Raw genomic sequence first — 23,037 nt, 5'->3', positions numbered from 1 at the left:
AATTGTTGAAATTCCGTTATTGGTTGCTGATGGTTTACCCTGCCTAGTGATGTCCCCCAATTAAGAGGTAAGTTACACTGAATACAAACAGGAGTTATTTCTGTTTTTGCATTACTCAATTACTTTTTCTATAAGAAAAAAATACCAAATACCACATTAATGTATAAAAAGTAATAATTCTGGAACCCACCGATGTAGTTCAAATTAGGAAGAAAAAGTCTGCTGCCTCTTCAATTTATTTCCCTTCTATAAATGATTAAATATGACGAACAACAACAACAACAACACTACACATTCCTAAGTAAAGCCTCGGTACTTCATCCTCTATAGGTCGGACATCCTCGGAACACCAAGCGCAGAGGCCGCGTTTCCGGCGACACAACGGTGCAACTGAGAACGGCACACAGAACCATACTGGGGGGAGCGTAATTACTGACGGACTCGTGAAGCCATGGCGAGAGGAACGCGTTGAATGCGGAGGGGGCGGGGTCTTAAGTTTCGGAAGCGGCTCACTCGGGGTCAGGAAGGCAGCGGTAGTTGCGAGGCGTCCGGCAGCGCCGTGGGGGGCTCCAGGGAACGGGCTAGCCTGCTCACCCGGTTCCTCCCGCGGTCGGGCACGGAAGGGGCATGAATCTGGAGCGCCTGAGGAAGCGGGTGCGGCAATACATCGACCAGGTGAGGCTTCCGAGGTAGCATCCCTTTGCCTGCCGCTGCCTCTGCTTCTCGGTCTCCGGTCCTGAGGCTGGGGCTGCTTATCGCGTGGACGTGGTGTGGGAAATGGGGCGAGTGGGACCGTTCCCGGGCGTGGGTCGCGGGGTTTAGGGAATTTTCAAAGCCCCAAGGAGCTGCGGGTGAGTTTCTGCCTTCCCTCTCTCTGACACTTGCCGCGTCCCAAAGTTGCTTCCTCGTCCCTGGTTAATTGGAACGAGCAGCAAAGGGCTGAGGCAACAGCTCCGGGAGAAGGAATGAATGTGCCTTTGACTGCATAAAAATGCCATGGTTTGCTACTATCTGGCCTTAATTTTTATTTATTGTGTGATTGATTGATTGATTGATTAATGCCTCCAGGTCATTTTTTGAATCCTAGGGGGATTTGAATTGATCTCCCCATCTGTTCTTCCCTTGGTTGAAAAAAACATGGTGGGGACTGAGGATAGCTATGCCTGTTACTGTCTTCCTGGATCTAAACTATGTTGAATTATCATTATTTCAGTACAGGTTCATTGGAAAAAATGTCTTCTGCATAGCTCGGTATAGGGATGAATATGGTATACATGTTACTAGAGAGGCTTAGTTTTAAATTCCTTTGCAGGTAGTCCTCAACTTGCCAACCAAAATTGAGCTCAAAATTTCCGTTGCTGAGCAAGACAGTTGCTAAGTGAGTTTTGCCCCATTTTACGACCTTTCTTGCCATAGTTGTTAAGTCTATTACTGCAGTTGTTAAGTTAGTAATTACAGTTATTAAGTGAATCTGGCTTGCCCCATTGACTTTGCCTGTCAGAAGGTTGTAAAAGGTTGCACAGAACACTACAACTGTCATAAATACAGGCTAATTGCCAGCACCTGAATTTTGACCACATGGTCATGAGGATGCTGCAAAGGTCATGTGAAAAATGGTCATAAGTCACTTTTCAGTGCTGTTTTTAATTTTTAACTGTCACTAAACAAATGCTTTTTTTTTTTTTTTACTTTTGCCTTTATTTGTATGCCGCCCTTTTCCCTAAGGGGACTCAGGGCGGCTCACAATTCAAAAGGGAGGGGGAAACAACAAACAATAAACAATACAGCATATTAAAAGAGAAAAACGCAACAATCACACAATTCGAGTGGGGCTATAATCTTAGCCCCAGGCCAGCCGGGACAGCCAGATCTTTACAGCAGCGCGGAAGGATTGGAGGGTGGTGAGGGTCCGAATCTCCACGGGGAGTTCGTTCCAAAGGGACGGAGCAGCCACCGAGAAGGCCCTCCTCCGGGTAGTTGCCAGTTTGCACTGGCTAGAAGATGAGATTCGGAGGAGGCCTAATCGATGCGATCGAATCGGTCTGGTGGAGGTAATTGGCAGTAGGCGGTCTCTCAAGTACCCAGGCCCACTACCATGAAGGGCTTTATAGGTGATAAGTAGCACCTTGAAGCGCACCCGGAGATCAACAGGTAGCCAGCGCAGCTCGCGGAGGATAGGTGTTACGTGGGTGAACTGAGGTGCACCCACTATCACTCCCGCGGCCGCGTTCTGGACTAGCTGGAGTCGCCGAATGCTCTTCAAGGGCAGCCCCATGTAGAGCACATTGCAATATTCCAGCCTAGAGGTCACAAGGGCACGAGTGACTGTTGTGAGGGCCTCCCGGTTCAGGTAGGGACGCAACTGGTGTACCAGGCGAACCTGGGCAAATGCCCCCCTGGTCACAGCTGACAAATGGTGTTCGAAGGTCAGCTGTGGGTCCAGGAGGACTCCCAAGTTGCGAACCCTGTCTGAGGGGCATATAATTTGACCCCCCAGCCTGAGAGATGGAGTACTTGGCCAATTTTTGGGAGGGAAACACAGCAGCCACTCGGTCTTTTCTGGATTGAGCACAAGCTTGTTGACCCCCATCCAGTCTTTAACAGCATCCAGCCCCTGGCTCATCACATCCATCGCTTCGTTGAGTTGGGCGGACAGATACAATTGAGTATCGTCCGCATATTGATGGTACTTTATCCCATGCCGTCGAATGATCTCACCCAGCGGTTTCATGTAGATGTTGAAAAGAAGGGGGGACAGGACCGAACCCTGAGGCACCCCACACGTTAGGGGCCTAGGGGTCGATCTCTGCTCCCCAACTAACACCGACTGCGACCTGTCCGAGAGGTAAGAGGAGAACCACTGTAAAACAGCGCCTCCCACCCCCACCTCCCGCAGTCGTCGCAGAAGGATACCATGGTCGATGGTATCGAAAGCCGCCGAGAGGTCAAGGAGCACTAGGATGGAGGTGTGGCCTCCATCCCTGGCTCTCCAGAGATCATCGGTCAACGCGACCAAAGCGGTTTCTGTGCTGCAGCCAGGTCTGAAGCCAGACTGGAACGGATCGAGATAGCTGGCTTCCTCCAAGGACCGCTGGAGCTGAAAGGCCACCACCTTCTCAACAACCTTCCCCACAAAGGGGAGGTTGGAGACTGGACGATAGTTATTTAAAACAGCTGGATCCAAGGATGGTTTCTTCAGGAGGGGTCTCACCACCGCCGTCTTTAAAGCGGGGGGAAAGATCCCCTCCCGAAGTGAGGCGGCAACAACCGCCTGGATCCAGCCTCGTGTCACCTCCCTGCTGTTTACAACCAGCCAGGAAAGGCACGGGTCCAGCACACATGTGGAGGCACCTACAGCTCTCATGGCCTTGTCCACATCCTCAGGGGCAACAGCCTGAAACTCAATCCAGCGATGACTTACCAGATCATCCCTTAGTGCCTCGGCTGGTACTGCGGGATTGGAGTCCAGGTCCGCCCGGAGCCGAGCAACCTTGTCTGCGAGAAATTGGACGTAGTCCTCAGCCCTGCCCTGCAGCGGATCGCCCGTATCCCTCCTATTTAGGAGGGAACGGGTTATCCTAAACAGGGCGGCTGGGCGCGACTCAGCAGACGCAACCAGAGAGGCAATGTGTGTTTTCTTAGCCGTCCTGATTGCCCGAACGTAATCTCTGGTGCAGGTTGTCAAAAATGCTCGGCTCGATTCGGATTTGCTGGACCTCCATAGGTGCTCTAGGCGTCTCCTTCGGTGCTTCATCTCCCGGAGTTCCTCAGTAAACCAAGGAGCCTTCCGGGATCCACTGCCTCGGAGCGGCCATAGAGGCGCAATCCGGTTAAGAGACTCCGCCGCTGCCAGATCCCAGGCAGCAACCAGAGTCTCCGCCGAACTGCGGGCGAGAGTATCAGGAATAACCCCAAGCTCCGTCTGGAACCCCGAAGGGTCCATAAGTCGCCTGGGGCGGGACCACCTGGTCGGTTCCTCCTCCCTACAGTGGGGGTTTGGTCTCCGAAAGTCAAGCCTCAATAGGTAGTGGTCTGACCATGACAGGGGCAAGATCTCGCTACCCCTCAGACCAAGATCACAATTCCACTGCTCCGAGAGGAATACGAGGTCAAGCGTGTGACCCGCTGAGTGGGTTGGTCCTCGGATTACTTGGGTCAAGCCCATGGTTGTCATGGAAGCCATGAACTCCTGCGCTCCATCAGAGTGTTCACCGAGCGAAGGCAGATTGAAATCCCCCAGAACCATAAGTTTGGGGAACTCAACTGCCAGCTCGGCTATCGACTCGAGGAGCGAGGGGAGGGCTGTTGCAACGCAGTTAGGAGGCAGGTACGTTAGCAGCAGACCCACTTGACCCTTGAGGTCCAACTTCACCAGCAGGGACTCACACCCGACAAGCTCCGGAGCAGGGATCCTACGAGGTGCTAGAGACTCTCGGATAACAATAGCCACACCCCCACCCCTTCCCTGAGCTCTCGGCTGATGGTGCACCTGAAAACCCTCTGGGCACATCTCTACGAGGGGGACTCCTCCCTCCGGGCCCAGCCAGGTCTCAGTAATACATGCCAGGTCTGCCCTCTCGTCTAAAATCAAGTCCCGAACGAGAGGAGCTTTATGAACTACAGACCTGGCATTTAGCGCCAGCAGCCTGAGGCCAGGGTCCTGATTACTCACACCACCTGGCCTTGGAGTGGGACTCATAGGGCCGGAAGGAGGGATCTCTGTGACGTAGCGAGCCCTCCTTCCCCGGTAATGGCCTGCCCTAAAGTCCCCGCCATATCTTCCCCTCCCTGTTAAGACCGTAATGCTCCGTCCCACTCCCGTGTCCGTAGTCCCACCAACCACCCCTATAGCCCCCGCGTTCCCCGACAAGCCCTTCGGATCAGTCATCCTCTCACATAAACACAGTCACTCGTCCATGCATTCCCCACATAGGTCAGTTAAAAACACAGAAAATACAACAATAATGCAATTAAAAAAGTGGGTACAATCATCAATCAAACATACCAGTCATACTACACTCAGCATATCAGGTCAATGCTTGTAGATTGAGGACTACCTGTATTTTCATGAAAATTACTTGATAATCTTTAGCCCTATCAAAATTTCTCAACTTAACCCAGGTTACTGCAAAAATGAGATGCAGAATGGAGTGGTGAATTCTGTATAGAACTCACTGATTGGAAGATAAGAATATAATAAATATATATATATATGTATATTTTCTAACAATAAATTGTAACTTTATTTCCTAAAAACAGCAACAGTATCAAAGTGCTCTATTTTGGGCAGATAAAGTAGCATCATTGTCCCATGGTAAGTTTCATATTTTATTTTATATGTATATGTGTTTTTAAAAATTACTTTGTATTTTCATTTTCATTTTCCCTTACTATATATTGTATTTTTATGAGTTGGCTATTTTAACTGGGAAAGTTGAGAATTGATGAGCTATACAGATAGTCCTCACAAATAATTTTAAATTATGACAGTACTAAAAAGTAATTTTATGGTCTATTTATGATCTTCATAGCATCCCTCAGTCATGTGAACACCATTACAATCCATATATGTTGTCCTATGCCTGGCCTGTGGTGTTTTTTTTTTCCTTTATCTTTTCTCCTCTTGCAGAGCAGAGAAATTGGAGAGAAAAGAGATTGCAAGAAAATAAGCTGTTTACTCTTCTACACATCAAAAGCAATGTGGTTGTATTTGCAGCCTGGGGTGCTAAGAGATTTCAAGGGAGTAAACTGTTAGTTCTTCTACACATTGAAAGCAATGTGATTGTGCTGGCAATGGGAAAAGGTCAGGCAAGGAGAGATTGTTGACAGAACTAGCTTTCTTTTTTTTAATCCCCTCCCCCAGAGTGGAGAGATTGGAGAAAGAGAACTGTAAGATATTTGCGTAATTTAGCTGCCACTCTTGGCCTCAGGCTGAGGCATGATTACATTGCTTTTGATGTGTACAAGACAGTAAGCTGACTTTGACCATTCCAAGAGGTGAGGGAATGGTTAGGAGGCAAACAACAGGTGGGATGTCTCTTACCAACTGGAAAGCTCAGTTGCAATCATGTGATTTCCCATTTAGTGAATGCCTTACTTAGCTGTGCAATTGTTTGTCACATGTAGGGTTGTTAAGTGAGCACTACCTGTGTAATAAACGTTCTTGGTTTTCAGGAGTTAGCTCTCTTGTTACTATATTATATAGACTCAGTATAGTTGTTTTGTGAGGATGCCCTGATTTTTGATACTTAGTTCACACTGAGTACCTACTTTGCTTTCATATGGTTGCAATGTTTATGCAGATGCATGTGAATTTCAATGCTAAGATGAGTTCAATTTATAAATGAGCTCAATTTGTACATGTTAGAAATGTTGTGAATAAAATAATCAGTCTGCATTGTATTGTAAATTAATAGTAGAATGCAAATAAAGTACAACTGATAAGCTATGTGTAATATTATTTTTTTTGATATGCCTGTGTGATTATTTTTAGAAGATCCACAGGACATTTATTGGTTGGCTCAATGTCTTTACCTTACATCACAGTATCACAGGGCAGCACATGCTCTTAGGTCAAGAAAATTAGATAAGGTAAGTGACCACAGGCATACTATAATACTTCATTTTTTTAAAAAATTACTTTATAGCATGTGTAAGAACCTTTTTTTCTTGGTTAGAATATATTTGCTAGGAGCAATGTGTTAAAAGCCTGATGCCAGCAACAGAAAAGCTGCAGATAAAAATTAGTTCAGCCACACCACCGCTTATGCAAATGCTATCACTTTTATTTCTTTTTCTCTTTCCCATGGACATCTCTTCCATTGGGCTAGAATTTTGCATTTGGTAAAAAGTTTCTCATTTATAGAGTGCATACAGGATTCTTTTGGTATTTTGCTTAAAGCCAGAAAAGATTCCTATAAGTGCAAAACAGATAGTTCAGTTAAGTTACAGAAAAAAATTATAAAATAGAATGAATGTAGAACTGGATAAATTGAATAAATAAGAGATACAAAGGGCATATTGAGCATCAAGACCTCTTAATACTGTTCATCTTCAACTGAAAACTAATTTGAATTTCTGTTTTCTTTAGTTACATGAAGCATGTCAATACCTAGCAGCTAGATGTCATGTAAGTATTTAGTGACAACACATTTCTAATAAATTGCCAATGAGAATCAAAAAATTAAAAAAATCACAAATTAAAAATTTGATTTTTGTCTATCTTCTAATTTTAAAGAAGCTACGTTCAGATGATACTTTAAACATTATAATTTCTTAATCTTTTAAGTATCAACAACATTAAATTAATATAAATATTTTATATGAACTATTTTGTTTATTTTGTTTATGTATTTATTACACTTGGTTGCTACCCATCCTGCCACAAGGCAACTCAATTGTAGCTATGTGAGTTGGTGTAGAACCATGAGAATAAATAGCTATCCAGTTTATTTCTGAAGGTGTTAATTTTTAGAAGAAAATAGAGAAATTGGGAATGGAATTAAAAAGCATGGATAAGATAATTAGAATTCAAAGAATGGAACAAGTGAATGGAAATTGAAGCATTGTATAGATTATGAAACAGAGGAGGTAAGACATAAATCTAGTATAATGGAGGGTGGATAGATATATGAAGGTAGAGTTGTCTTTAAACATATAATTGTGGTGTATGTGGTGTATGTGAATTGGTTAAGCAATATTTTATTTTCTACACACTGCTGCTTCAGTGATAAATGTTCATACTCTGAGTTTCTCTGTGTAGTATGCTGCAAAGGAATATCAGCAGGCTCTTGATATACTTGACATGGAAGAACCAATCAACAAAAGATTGTTTGAAAAATACTTGAAGGATGAAAGTGCAGTGAAAGACTGTTCTAATGACTGGGAAATTTCACAAACGTCAGTAAGTGTTACTTGGGAGTAAGCTTTGGAGAGTTATTGGAAGATCTAACTTTAGCTAGATAAAAATAAAGTATTTTAGGAATATCCACATAGACCCATACTTTATTCATAATCCTAACCCTAACTTCAGTCTGATGTCCTCTAAAAAAGCCTTTCCCAACAAAACTGGAAGGTCCTAAGAGGGGAGGAAGCAATTTTACAGTATAATGATACAATTTAAATAGACAACAAACCAATTTATAGAGCTTTATATAAAATAATTCTGTTGAAAGACACATGTTATTAAAAAGTATTTCTCAGATGTAATTTGAGCTCAACTTCTAATTGAAAACCTGGATTTAGTCTCTTGATTTTAACCCTTTCTTATTAGATCAAGAGTTCGATTTGCCTTTTGAGAGGGAAGATCTATGATGCTCTTGATAACAGAACTCTGGCAACGTTCAGCTACAAAGAGGCTTTGAAACTTGATGTTTACTGCTTTGAAGCATTTGACCTTTTAACTTCACACCATATGTTAACAGCAGAAGAAGGTTTGGATAATATTTTTCTTCACATAATTAAAAAAAAATATTTCTACAATATATTGTATGTAGAATCCATTAGTTAGCATATTCAAACTAGCTTCACTAATCTTTTTACAAGATGTAGGTTTTAGGACATTGCTGAGCACTAGGAGAAAGATTTGCCAATTGTTGCTATTTTTTTCTGTCCTTAAACAAATTGTTGAAATCTAGTGACACCTAAAACCCTACGATATGAAAAAATAGGAATATTTGGATCCTATACCATTTTTAAATATCTACTTCATTTTATTTTCAGAAAAGGAACTACTTGAATCTCTACCTCTTAGAAAACAGTGTACGGAAGAAGAACAAGTATTACTGCATTTTCTGTTTGAGAACAAATTGAAAAAGGTAATCTTTTAAAAATAAATATAATAGGTAATTCTTGACTTATGACTTGTTTAATGAATGTTCAGTTACCAGATCTTGGAAATAATGCTTTACAGCCCATAGTGACTCAGCCTGTGGTGAAAGCTGATAGGAAAAATGAAGATTTCAATCTTTATTAATTTATTATATTTGCATCTAGCTATCAGAGACTCTTAGTCGTTAACAGAATAGAAAGAAACACAGTAAGCATAAAAAGAAATAATAGTGATTCAAAATTATAACTCCTCAAAAATCAGTGTTATCCAGGGCTTGGCTCATCTATTGCCAGTGGATAGGAAAAGTATTCCCTTGGCCATAGCAAGGGTTTATTTAGGCAGAGGCCAATATGGGTGGAAGTGCAAAAAGTAAACAAAGCTGGGAATTCAAAGGCAGATTTCCTTTCCTCTAATAGTTTTTTTTTTCCTAGAACAGTCTAGCACACAGGGGCTTAAGAGAAACAAGACCCTCAGTTTTTAGCAAACGATATGGTTGATACAGAATGGGCATGAGTAAAGAGCAATAGCAATATCACTTAGACTTATATACCGCTTCATGGTGCTTTTACAGCCCTCTCTAAGTGGTTTACAGAGTCAGCATATTGCCCCCAACAATCTGGGTCCTCATTTTGCCTACCTCGGAAGGATGGAAGGCTGAGTCAACCTTGAGCTTTGAACTGCCGAACTGCAGCTAGCAGTCAGCTGAAGTAGCCTGCAGTAGTGCACTCTAACCACCGTGCCACCGTGTTGCAGAGACATACTAAATTATACTTTGAATATTTGAACTGTCGAAAGGATAAAATGTGTTGAGTAAGTCCATCTCAGTAAACATATCCATTGATTTTTGAAAATGTATTTTATCTTACTAAGCAAATGTTTCTAGAGGAAACAGGCTTTTTGAACTAAGGTGATAATATGAAAAGGATCCGTTTTCTAAAGTTTTACTATTCTTCTGTGGTGCTATTTGTTTCTCAACTGAAATTTCTTCTGCTTTTCAGTACAATAAACCTAGTGAAACACTGATTCCTGAATCTGTAGATGGTCTTCAAGATAATCTCGATGTAGTAGTATCTCTAGCAGAAAGGCATTATTATAACTGTGATTTTAAAATGTGCTACAAACTTACTTCTGTGTAAGTATTTTCATTTGTAATAATAGAATTTTCTTGTGATCATTCTTACATATTTTAGCATCCTTGTGAAATAATTGTTTATCCTGTTTATTAAAGTGATTGAAAGCTTATCTGTTTTAGTTTATAAACATAAAGCAATTATGTGCTTATATTCCTTGCCATGTTGGATTCAGTTAAGGATTTGTAATGCAGTACAGTAAGGGATTGTCATGCAAAGAATTAGAGTAAGTGAAGATGCCCTTTCCTCAGCTTCTGGTCTTCTGGTCTTGGAAAGGAACTTCACCCATGGAGAGCTCTATGAGGATAAGGCCACTTTGGGGAATGTTAGAAGGTCCTGAGGGAAAATGCTATGAAGATAAGCTACCAACATTTTTCTAGTAGCAGGAACTTGGCCTGTGGCATTCTGGAACTGGAAAAGGAACACTGTTTTCTCTTTTAAGCAACAATATTGATGAAATAGTTCTATAGGGGCACAAAATCATCTCTAATCCATCTTTTCATACTTTTTATACTTTTGAGACTTAAGTTGTTCTTAAGATGTTTGACCCACTTAATCTTCTTTCAGTCTTAAATGCTGCCATTATGCTAACAAAGAAAAGCAGCCTCTGCATAAGCATCTTGGCAGCTGGCAGTCCTAAACTGGAGCCTCAACTAACAAACAAGCAATTATTAATTGCTCCTTTATCAAGATATGTTGAAATTTCAGCCCTATAAGGTACGCCAGATTAAGAAAACAATTTCATATAGGCCAAGACTACTTTATTGTAATGGCTATGCTAACAGAATTTTGCATTTTCCCCTCTCTCACTTTTTCTCCATGTGAACTAAGGAGGGTCTTTTCAAGAAGTTTAATTAGTTTCTTGGCTTGCACCCAAGCCCTGTTCTCATGGCGATTGCCTTGGTAGTTGCTCTTCCTCTTGTCCTTCATGGCCATTCTCTGTAGCCTCTACATGAATTTACCTCCAGTTTAACTACAACCGTTTTAGCACTGTATTCCTAAACTGGATTCCCAGTTCAAGAACAGTGGGATTCTAAGGGTAAAGCGCTCCATTTCTCATTTATACTGCTGTAAATGAGCATACCAGTCACAGGAATTTTTCTTTAGATAAATGTAAACATGGCTTTCCAAGATTTCATAACTATAGAATCTCTATTCCTGACTAAGGAATTAAGGGAATTTGAGTGAAACTGATTATTTGGGTTTGTGTGTTTTAAGAAACTGCAGTCCTTTAGGGTTTCCACTCTGAAGATCAATAATAATGTTTTGGTTGTACTTGAAGTGACTTTCTAAAAAGTATAAGATCTTATTTGGGCTTATTTGTAGAGTAATGGAAAAGGATCCATTCCATGCCAGTTGTTTACCTGTACATATTGGGACGCTTGTGGAGCTGAATAAAGCAAATGGTGAGAAATTGTTTTATGCATGTTGAAAATGAGCAGATTACTTCTAAAGGTTCCAGGCTTTTCCTTTGTTTTTACTTTCCTGATGTTGATTTTATTGTGACTCATGAACAGGCACTTTGTATCTAAAAATACAAATAATTTGTTACTGAGAATAAAATGGAAGGGGAGGAAGGGGTTTTCAGAGGGGAAGGTGATGTAATTGAATGTAACAGGAAGAAGGGGCTGCACTGTAGAGGAATAAGAGACAACTCAGTCCAGATATTTTGTTTGAAAGAAAGAGACAGCACCTCCCTAATTGTTATCAGAGTATATGGTATATGCAGATAATGGAGGCCTGCCAGGCTTAGTCTGGCAATATTCTTGTCTATAGATAGAGAAACAATAAAGAATTCAGCTTTGAAAAATCATCACTTGTCATTCTTAGATTTAGATCCTGACAGCTGCCAGACTGTAAGCATCTTGGCTTGACCCATGCCTGGAACTAGGCTTGGGAGGTTAGCAGCAATTATAGCTACAAAACTAGCAACCACACCAAGACAGCACCTAGTTTCCACAAATGCAAGGACTTTTGGAGAAAGACGGGGACTGCATGACACCTTTCAAGACTTTTAATTGCTGAACCCCAAAAACTTTTTTATGGGACTCAGCCAACCCTTAAGGATATCATGAAGTTAAATTTGCTTCACCAGGACAACAGCCTACAGGGACTGCTCAGCTGATGACTACCAGTTCAGCAACCAAAGTTATGATGATACCAAATAAGGGGAACTTATGGCTGGTCCTTGATATTGCAGCTGTTACAGCATCTCTGTGGCCATGTGATTGCAATTCAGATGCTTGGCAACTGGCTTATATTTAAAAGATGCAGTGCCCTGCAGACACATGATCAACATTAACAGCCTTCTCTTCTGGCTTCCCACAAGCAAAATCAATGGGAAGTCAGCAGGAGATTGCAAACCCCTCTGGTAAGTCAGTCCCACTCCTGCCACTTTTTCTACTGAGGAGCCCCTGGGCAGCAAGATGAGTGGGGCCTGGGTGGGCAGGCAATATGTGCTTCATCATCCACCTCTTCATTGTACCTCAGCCAATGGGCTGATAAGAGGCTCTGTTTCCTTTCTGTTTGTGATGCAATGATTTCCATATTTAATGAATAATATTAACCGAAGAGTTTGCTTGTAAGATTTAATTATTTTTTTCAAACATGGATAAATCATTGCACCATACTTTTGGGTCTGCATTACAAACTTTTTAAAAAATATTCCTTTTACAAATAAAAAATGATTGTGTGTTTTATAATTTATAATATGTAACTAAAATGAGTCAATATTGTATCTAATTTTACAGTATTTAATTCAACATTTTCTAGGTAAGCATGTAAGCATTTCAGTGCAAATCATGAAGACATTGTAACGTTGATTCATTTGTGCTGGGGGGAAAAACAAGACTTAAGAAGTTGGTAGAGATGAGACCTATTCAGACACTTGTTTCTAACACAAAAGTTGGCATCTTATAAAAAGGAAATTGGAAGTTGATCCAGTAAATGAAAATTATACCTATACTACTGTTTAATTAATATGTAGCTCACATGTTATCCTGTTAATTAGATAAAATAACTGATGTCTGTATGTTTTTGAAACTCAAAAAGGAGATTTGGAAATTAGATTTCATAGTGTAACTTTCTACCACTTGTTCTGGTCATTTTGTTATTTTTAATTATTATTATTTTTTAGTCTGGTTTCTTTTCAGTTTACATACTGATATAATTGTGTTTCATGTAAATTGTGCTGAACATATTCATTCTATTTTTCTAGAACTTTTCTATCTCTCTCATAAACTGGTGGATTTGTATCCAAATAATCCTGTAAGTTATATATTTCTTATTTTTAACAACACTGCTATAAGTTAAACAAAGGACCATTAGTATGTACATAGTAAAATACCCGATTTGATATGTCTAAGTGAGGATTTTAAAGCTGATTCGTACATAAACACTCAAAAAAGTGTTCAATATAAACATTCCATTTCAGACACAATTTCTGTGAGAAGATTGCAATAAATCTTTGAATTTGATCAATCTTCCATGATGAGGGTCAGCTGTATTATAATTGTGAAGGTGCATATTGGAATAATATTCTTTTTTGTAAAGTAGGAAGGCACACAGGCCTTGGACACTTGCCATGTAGAGACTTTCTGAGGAAATGTAGAACTTGGCATTAGATTCTCTAGTCAAAGTTATCAGGGAGATTTCTGATTCTGGAGAATTAAACATTTATCTCTGATACTTATTCAGGCTTTGGAGCAGGACTTTGCTCCATTCCATTGTTGTATGAAAGTTTGTGGTTGCAGAATGGTGAGATGATGACAAATTTTCATTAGTTAATCAGATGCTGCAGATTTTTTTTCCTAGAGGACATTGTTAATAAAAATGTACATAATATAATAATGTAATGCTGAGAAGATCAAAAAAAGAAAGTGAAAATTGTTTATGTTTTGTTTTTTATTCAAACATGTAAAAAAGCAATTATGTTCCCAAGGCCTCTGAAAAATTCTGAGGCAACACAGAATGGAATGCTAGCATAGCTAGGATTCTGATAGTATATTCTTATTTAAACTACAGTTACCAATATTAACATGTTTAATGAGAATGCATCAGAAAGAAAGGGGTTATGTTATTTACCATCATACTGTCTTAAATACATACAATACATAATGTTACCGTGTTTCCCCGAAAATAAGACATGCCCTGCTAATAAGCCCAATCGAGCTATTCAGAGCATGCGCCATAATCCCTCCCCTGAAAATAAGCCCGCCCCAACTATTTAAGCGCATGCGCAACCGGTCTCCGCCATTACCACTGTACCACCTACCGGTACAGCTTGCGGGGCAAAAAGAGGGCTCGCCACAAAAACAGCGGCAGGCAAAGCAAAGTGCTTCCACCTCCTGCCCTTCCCTCCTACGCAAAAAAAAGCCCGACGCAAAAACTGTGGCAGGTGAAGCAAAGTGCTTCCACCACCCCCCTTCCCTCCTGCTCAAAAAGAGCCTGCCACAAAAACAGTGGCCGACCAGCAATGTGATCACCCCCTCCCGCCTGTTCCTTATTGTGCAAAAAAACACCGCCCACTCCAATGGTAAAGGTAGCCTGCCTGGTTCCCTTCCCCACCGTCCCTTTAGCGAGGGGTGGCAGGTGGGGAGGAGAGAAGCGAGGCGTGCCTCTTACCTTTCCAGCTCCGTCGCGTTCCTCGCCCTTTCGCCCATTGCATCCCCTTGTAAAAAAAACCTAATGAGTTCAACTTGCGAGGTTTTTTTTACAAGGGAATTCAATGGGCAAAAGGGCGAGGAACGCGATGGAGCTGGAAAGGTAAGAGGCGCACCTCGCTTCTCCCCCCCACCTGCCACTTCTTGTTAAAGGGACGGCGTGGAAGGGAACCAGGCAGGCTGCCTTTACCATTGAGGCGAGGTGAGCGGTGTTGGGCCGCAAGGCGCACCTCTTACCTTTCCAGCTCTGTCGCATTCCTTGCCATTGTGTTCAGAGAAGCCCCTGGTAAAAAAAAACAACCTTCTTGCGATTTCAAGATGTTTGATTGAACTCCCGAGAAGGAGTTTTTTTTTACCAGCCGCTTCCCTGAGCACAATGGCGAGGAACCCGACGAAGCTGGAAAGGTAAAAGGCGCGCCTTGCTTCTCATCTGCCCCAGAAAATAATAAGCCTCCCCTATAATAAGCCCAAGGCCATATTTCGTGGGGCAAAAGAAAATAAGACCCTGTCTTATTTTCAGGAAAACACGGTATCAGAATCCATTCTTTCTGCTTGCCAACTAAAAGAATATTTTCTCAGCAACAAAATGCTGTGGATTCAGCACTGCGAAAATAAGGAATTGTCTCAAACAAAAGCAAATTTTCAAGAAAGTGTACAGAAAAAAAACCCACTGGCAATTACGTATGTATTTGTCAGAACAAGGCTATCAAAGCAACAATTTTGGACAGTTTACTACAAATAAATTACAATAAAATCAATAAAACATTAAAATATTGATAAAACATGACAAATGCAATGGAGGACTACAGCATAAACATGTGCATATATGCCTTTTAAAGATACAGAATAACACCTGCATTTATATACTATAGTATTAGATTCATGAACTGTTACCTTTTCTAATTTATATTACTGTAATAATCTACCCTGTATTTAATTTAATTTTTGGTTTTAGGTCTCTTGGTTTGCTGTAGGATGCTATTATCTCATGGTTGGCCATAAAAATGAGCATGCCAGAAGATACCTCAGGTAAGTTTTACTTCCTGAGAATTTCAAGCTAAGGAATATGTTTGTCATTTCTTTTAAAAGAACCTATGTTTTGAAATATAGCATTTATATTAAGAATTATTTATTAAATATTTATAAAATTGGAAGTTTTATAAGCTGTTGTTTTAGAAAATTGTGGGTTTTTTTCTGTTTCAGTAAAGCCACTACACTAGAGAGAACATATGGGCCAGCATGGATAGCATATGGACACTCATTTGCAGTTGAGAGTGAGCACGATCAGGCCATGGCTGCATATTTCACAGCAGCCCAGTTGATGAAGGGGTATGTCACAATTCCAATTCCCAGGGAATATGAATGCAAGTTCCAATCTGGATTGGTCACCAGGACCAGAAGTTTACTCTTCTGAGTTTTTGGACTCATACTGGAGCCCATCCTCAGGGAGCTTCTTTCTATTGGAATATGTGCTTTGGACTATTCTATGAGTCATATGTATGTGCTATTTTCCTATTGGTTGATTGGCGTGTTGATGGTGAGGATTGGCTGTTGTTTCCTTGTGCTGCCAAGGCCTTGGCTCCTAGTACCTGATAAGCTGATGGTAAATCAGCACTCCTGTTGACTAACAAGGGGCCAATTTCCCAGGCTTCCAAAATTTCCCTGGCTCTCTTTGTAACTGCACAGCCAACAATTTTAGTACCTGTGAAATTGAATGTATGTCCTCGTTCATTGCAATGTGAGGCTACCAATGAGTTGGGTCTACTCATCCGACTGCTCACTTGCAATGCACACATTCAGATCTTGGAACTACATTTTATGCATTACCCATATATTTGCCTTCATTTGTAGTATCAATGCAATTTAATGGTAATTTGAGGGAACATTCATATTTAATGAAAAATGGAATTAAAACAGTTTAGCATTTACACTAGGATACATATTAGCCTTGTGTAACAGAACTTTGTAACTGTATTTCATGAACTGGTGAATGGAATATGTTTTGGGAGGAGATATACTTTATAATATGGTTCTGTAATCTGCTTGTAAGATGTATGCTTTCATAAAAACAAGAACATTGACAGTGTTTTGATTGTTTTGTGTTGTAGCTGAAAAGTAAATGCATTTTTCTCCCTTTTATCTTGAATATCTTTGTTTTTGCAGTTGCCATTTGCCAATGTTGTACATTGGACTAGAATATGGATTGACTAACAATTCAAAATTAGCTGAACGCTTCTTCAGCCAAGCTTTAAGTATTGCACCCGAGGATCCTTTTGTTATGCATGAAGTTGGGGTCGTAGCATTTCAGAATGGGGAGTAAGTATTTTTTGTGACAGTTTGTATGCATGAAAGCATAGTGCTGTTTACTGCATATTATTCTACATATGGATTAAATTAAATTACAATAGTAGCATTTATTACTGCTATTATAATTATTAAACTTAATAAAAAGCACAAAATATGTGCTGACAGAGAGCAATGACCTTTTTTCTTTCCCTTACTATAAATATTATTTTTAAAAACTGAGAATTATTTTGTTCAACTTTAAGTAAATATATTCTTTACTAACCCCTCCCCTCCACAATTTCACAAATTGCTGACTTTAGAAAAGCATGTAAATGTGTCTGCTTTTAAAAAAAGATCCTTTTAGTGTTGCATTCTTAATTCATTTTTGTCTCCAAAGTATTTAACATAATTAAAAACAAAAGAAAGAAAATCAAAGATATTTATTTCATATGCATTGAAGATATCACAGTGGACAGATTTTGTGCTTAAGACACCATCATATTTAATGTATCAGCGATTCATATACACTTTTCTTTTGAGAAATAGAAACTGGTCTTCATTAGCCATAATCTTTTCATAAATTCCCAAGGCAATTACAAAAACAAAGGAATAAGAAAGTCTGTTAGCATTTTTGATGATCAACCATCTTGTCTTGCTGGACATTGACTCCAGCATCTTGGTCTTCTTTCCTGCTCATAATTAAAAAATAGCCTAATTAAGTCTGTGATTATTACATTTTCACTGGCAACTTGGAATACGAACAATGATAGAATGGATTAATACCTAATTATTTCTGATAAAATATAAATAATTGAGACATCATATTGTTTATGCACAAAATAAAATATCCTTTCATTATATATTTTTTTAAAAAAATTGAAAAGACCTAAACATCTTTTATTTTCTTTCAGCTGGAAACTTCAGAAAAGTGGTTTCTTGAAGCACTAGAAAGATCAAGCTATTGGAAGTGAGGTATTTAGTCATATATATACATACACTAACATACATACATACATACATACATACATACATACATACATACATACAGATATATATTACTAATATGTTCGCTACAAGCTAGTGGATGAAGACTTCAGAGTGCATATACGTACATGGTCTTGTAAGTATTGTGTCAATTCATATAAGGCTTCACATGTGATAAACCAGCACCTTGAATTGACCCTGGAAGCCTGTAAGTAGCCAGTGAAACTACCAAAGAACAGCATAATGTTACCAAATTTACTTTTTCCTATTAGTAGCCAACTCTCTGAATTTAATATCAACTGCAGTTTCCAATTCATTTTTAAGGATAGAGTATGTTGCATGAAGTGACAATGGCATGAATCACATTCAGATGGGTTTTCTACATCAAAAATCTCTACAATTTGCATATCCATCAAAGCTGGGCAAATGCCCTGGTCACTCCCTCAATCTGCTACTGGAGAAAGCAACCATACATACTGGAAGATCCCCCAAATTAGTGATCTGCTTCTTTAAAGCTGATGTAACCCGGTCCAGAGCTGAACTAGGGACTCCTATCAAGACAGATTTATTACCTACAATTATCCACTCCATTATCAGAATTAATCTGAGCTTGTTATGACTTATCTAGTCCTCATGACATCAAGACACATAGGTTAGAATCTCCACAGTATGTCTGGCTAGCCAAAGAGTGATAATGTACAATTGAGTATCAGCAACATATCTGAACCAAAACCAACAAATGATTCCTACAGCAGTTTTCCTCATCCATATTGCAATATAGGGCTGACATAGCTGCAGATCCCAATATTTGTACAAATGGGAACAATCATGATCTTTATAACTTTTATTAATTCACTGTTTAAATTTTCGTTAGCCAGTATTGCCTTTTTCCAGATAATAATATGCTCAAAAGAACTGCCTAATGCTGCATAGTAAACCTCTCAATAAATCTAACCAGAACATATAAAGTAGGGGGTTGATTGCTATTCAGTGGGAAAATATCCATCAAGAAACCAAATATTTTGGCTCCTGTTATACATTACTGAGAAAGAATTTATAATGAATTCTTTATTCATTTATAATACGTTGTATACTGTGGCATTTTAAAAGGGTGTCATAGCATTAAATCTAATCCATTTGAAGATTTCCTTATACGCACATGTACACTCTCTGACATAATAATATAAGCAATCTTATTTAAGTGGGGGCTTTCCTCAGAATGATATTTCTTTATATATGATGTTCTTTTGCTACAGGTGACTGTAGATAAATGGGAACCTTTATTAAATAACCTGGGTCATGTGTGCAGAAAACTGAAGTAAGTATGTGCATGTGGAGTAGTTATTATGTTTATTTATGTTAGTCCCAGTTGTATAACTTATGAAAATCTTAGCACTGTATAGCACTTGCTATACTTGCTGTATAGACTGGAAAAATCATCCCAGAAGGTGAAGGAAAAGTATTCTTGTATTATAAGAGCTGGTGTGGTATAATGGTGAAGTGTTGTGTGTTTATTATTTTTGTTATTTAGTTATTTGTTTCCTGTTGGACTTTGACTAGAGAAACGTTCTATCTACCTATCTACCTACAGTCTATACTCCTGTTAAAAGGCCAGTTCTTGATATGTAAAACAGTCAGACCAAGATACTGTATATCACTTTTTTTGATATTTTTCCACCTTTAATATAACATATAAGCTGTACAATACAATTGGAAAACAAAACCAAATCTTATTTGGGGGAATATAATAAACATGGTTGCATAAGTGTGCCCACCCTTAAACTAATAAACTTTCAATTGGATTAAGGTCTGGGCTCTGGCTTGGCCATTCCAAAAATTTGATCTTCTGGTAGAGCCAATGTTTTTGTTGATTTGGAGGTGTGTTTTGGGCCATTGTCATGTTGAAAGGTGAAATTCCTCTTCATCTTCAGCATTTAGCAGAGACCTGAAGAATTTATTCAAAATTGACTGATATTTGGAATTATTTATAATTCACTCACCTTGGTTAAAGCCCCAGGTTCCAGCTGAAGAAAAGCAGCTCCCAAAACATAATGTGCCACTGCCATGCTTCACTGGATATGGCATACTTTTTGGTGATGATCAATGTTGTTTATGTTTCTAAAAATGCCATTTGGAATTATTGGCCAAAAATTCAGAACATAGCCTAATTTCTCACATGCTTTCATCAGACCTGATATAGATTTTTTGCAAGATGTAGCAGAGCTGAATGTTTTTTTCTGTAAGAAAAGGCTTTCCATCTTGCCACCCTAACTTCACAGTCAGACATGACGATTGTCACATGTAGTACCACAATCAGTATTTGCCAAAAAATTCCTACAGCTTCTTTACATTATGCTGTAGGCTCTTAGTAACTTCTTGTACCAATTTTTTCTTGTTTTTCATCAATTATGAATGAACATCTAGGTACTTAATAATGTTCCTGTTGCACCATATTTTTTCCACTTGATGACTGTCTTCACTGTGTTTCATAGTTTATCCAATGCCTTGGAAATTGTTTTGTACCCTACCCCTGGCTGATACCTTCCAACAATGAGATTCCTTTGATGCTAAGCTCTTTGCAGACCACAGTTTTTCCTGTGAGGGGCACTGAGTAAATGTCAGAAAAATCTTACTAGAACAGCTGAACTTTGTATGGGCTTGTTCAGAGTCACTTTGATAGCAAGAATCTACTAACTACTATTTAACATCAGTTTGAATGTGATTGGTTCATTCTGAATATAGTAACATCTCTATAAGAGGATGTACACACTTATGATTGCATATCCACTACCTATCAAATTTATATGCTATCTACCTCACTATCAAGTGACTCTGAGTAATATTTCTGTATTCCATACAGCCCAGCTTATTATTGAGGGTGGAAAAATGTATGTATGTATGTATGTATGTATGTGTATATGTATGACAGAAATACTACCAGATCTTGCTAATTATGTATTGTAGTAATTTTGTCAAATGCATTATTTATCTTTATTTTAAAAGGAAATATGAAGAAGCTCTTGAATACCATCGTCAAGCTCTGGTCTTGATCCCTCAAAATGCTTCCACATATTCTGCAATTGGATACATACATAGTCTGATGGGAAACTTTGAAAGTGCAATTGATTATTTTCATACAGTATGTGTATATTTTATTTAGTATACATTTATTTGTTCAAGCAAAATGTGCAGTAAGAATCACACTTCAAAGCATAGGACATCAAATGTTGAGGATTGTCACCACTCTCTACATATTTCTCTTCGAGCCCCATCAACATTATATTAACATTCCATTTGTATTCAACATTCTGCTTAGTTCACTTGAGTTGTTTTGGTGGGAGAAATGAATTCTCACTGTAGGATATTTCTAAAGACCCTGGTCTGTGACAAATCACGTGAAGAATTCTTCCTAACATGCTGATACCTCTCCCTTGTATGTTATTGATATTATTTTGACTACAAAGAGCAATCATTTAGAGAATTTTAATCTGTTAAAGATAGTTAAAAAGTTGGATTTATTTGTTTGTCCTTTTAAAACAGGCCCTTGGTCTAAGGAGGGATGACACATTTTCAGTTACTATGCTTGGACATTGCATAGAAATGTATATTGGAGATTCTGAAGCCTACATTGGTAAGTGTTATTTTAGTACTGTCCTCATATTTTTTCATATCTTCCCACACTGGCTGTGGTGGTTACCTTAACATACATTTATGATATGTAGTTATTTAGCATAATGAATGGTTGACCATGCGACATCATCATCATCATGTGAAGAGAAAATATATTTTAATATATACTATGTTTATAATTGCTGTGAAGAATATCACATGCAATATCACTTGTTGATACTTTTTTCTTTTCTATTTTTCTTTAACTTTTCTCCAACTTTTCTCCTTTTGCACTTTTTGCTTTCTGTTTTATTTTTACTTTCTTGCTGTCTTTTAGTGTTATATTTTACCTTCTTTAAAGTTTTAACAAACATTACACTTGCAGAAATTTATTTTAATATGAACCAAGTTGGTTCCTTCACAACCAAAGTTTATCAGCAGTTTACCAGTTGCTCAATCAGTTTATAACACACACAACAGTCTTCTGAAACCCCACATGGAACAAAAAAGAATAATCAGACAGTGAAAAACATGTGAAACAGGTCTTAATTATATGAAAAATTGACCTAAGCAATTTATTTTAGGGACTGCAATTAAGGATAAACTCAGATGCTATGATTTTGATGTGCATACTATGAAGACATTGAAGAACATTATCTCCCCTGCATGGGGTGCATTGGAATTTGATATAGAAAGGCAAACTACAGAAGAAAGCAATATGGCATTGGAAACACCTCAACGAAAAAGCACAGAAGACCCTCCTACATTAGATGAAACCTTTGAAATTGAAATGAATGAAAGTGACATGATGTTAGAAACATCCATGTCAGACCATAGTACATGACCTTAAAATATTGGTGCAGATTCATCAGTGTGCAGAATCATTAAGTAATTTGTCATTTATCCCTTTTGAATTTATTGTTTTATATAACCATGTATACTATGTGACCATCAGAGAACTGTCCAAGATAGTGTATTTTGTTTATATCAATTTTATTCAAAATAATGTATTTTTAACTTTCACTGCATTGTGGGACTGCTATTTAGACAGTGAATGCACAAGCAAAAAAATCAAATTGGATTTCAATATATATGTTTCTGTACCCATGAACTGATAAATTGCTGCTTGCCTTTTTCCATCTTAATTATGTATCAGAATGTCCTGAAAAAAGTAATTTTGATATTATATTTTATTCTTTATTCAGAATTTTTTTTGTTTAACCTCTTTGATAATTGTTAAAAAATTATCAACTGAATTCATTTTTTTTTCAATGAATTGTAGGCAACTCGTTTTTACTGTGATAGTAAATGTGTTGTCCATCTAATATTTGTCACTTTCCTTCAATTTTATGGTTTTCTTGATTATCTCCCTTACCCTGGACAGATTAGTGACTACATAATTCATGTATTTTTGCAACAATCTAAGCAATTACTAAAGTTCAGAGATGGAGCAGGGTTGTAAGTACTGAGTATCAGTGAAGGGGCAAAACAGTTTGGCAGAACCATTAAAAAAACTCAGAAGTCAAACAGGTGGTTA

General features: G+C 38.8%; 1 protein-coding gene across 1 annotated transcript; it reads left to right on the top strand.

The window, feature by feature from the left end:
- The first annotated feature begins 484 nt into the window (after positions 1 to 484).
- CDC16 (cell division cycle 16) lies at positions 485 to 22,811 on the top strand. The gene is given in 19 exon segments (XM_032226639.1): positions 485 to 675; positions 5,260 to 5,314; positions 6,494 to 6,591; positions 7,091 to 7,129; positions 7,763 to 7,903; positions 8,273 to 8,432; positions 8,722 to 8,816; positions 9,829 to 9,962; positions 11,287 to 11,366; positions 13,178 to 13,227; positions 15,577 to 15,650; positions 15,825 to 15,950; positions 16,785 to 16,941; positions 17,819 to 17,859; positions 17,861 to 17,879; positions 19,148 to 19,209; positions 20,895 to 21,030; positions 21,432 to 21,522; positions 22,085 to 22,811. Coding segments are annotated over 19 exon segments (1,866 nt in total). The 5' UTR covers positions 485 to 627; the 3' UTR covers positions 22,345 to 22,811.
- Positions 22,812 to 23,037: the final 226 nt, after the last annotated feature.

This window comes from Thamnophis elegans, chromosome 11, assembly GCF_009769535.1.
Source record: "Thamnophis elegans isolate rThaEle1 chromosome 11, rThaEle1.pri, whole genome shotgun sequence".
In the NCBI taxonomy this organism is placed as follows: domain Eukaryota; kingdom Metazoa; phylum Chordata; class Lepidosauria; order Squamata; family Colubridae; genus Thamnophis; species Thamnophis elegans.
This window is presented reverse-complemented; position numbering and strand designations above follow the sequence as displayed.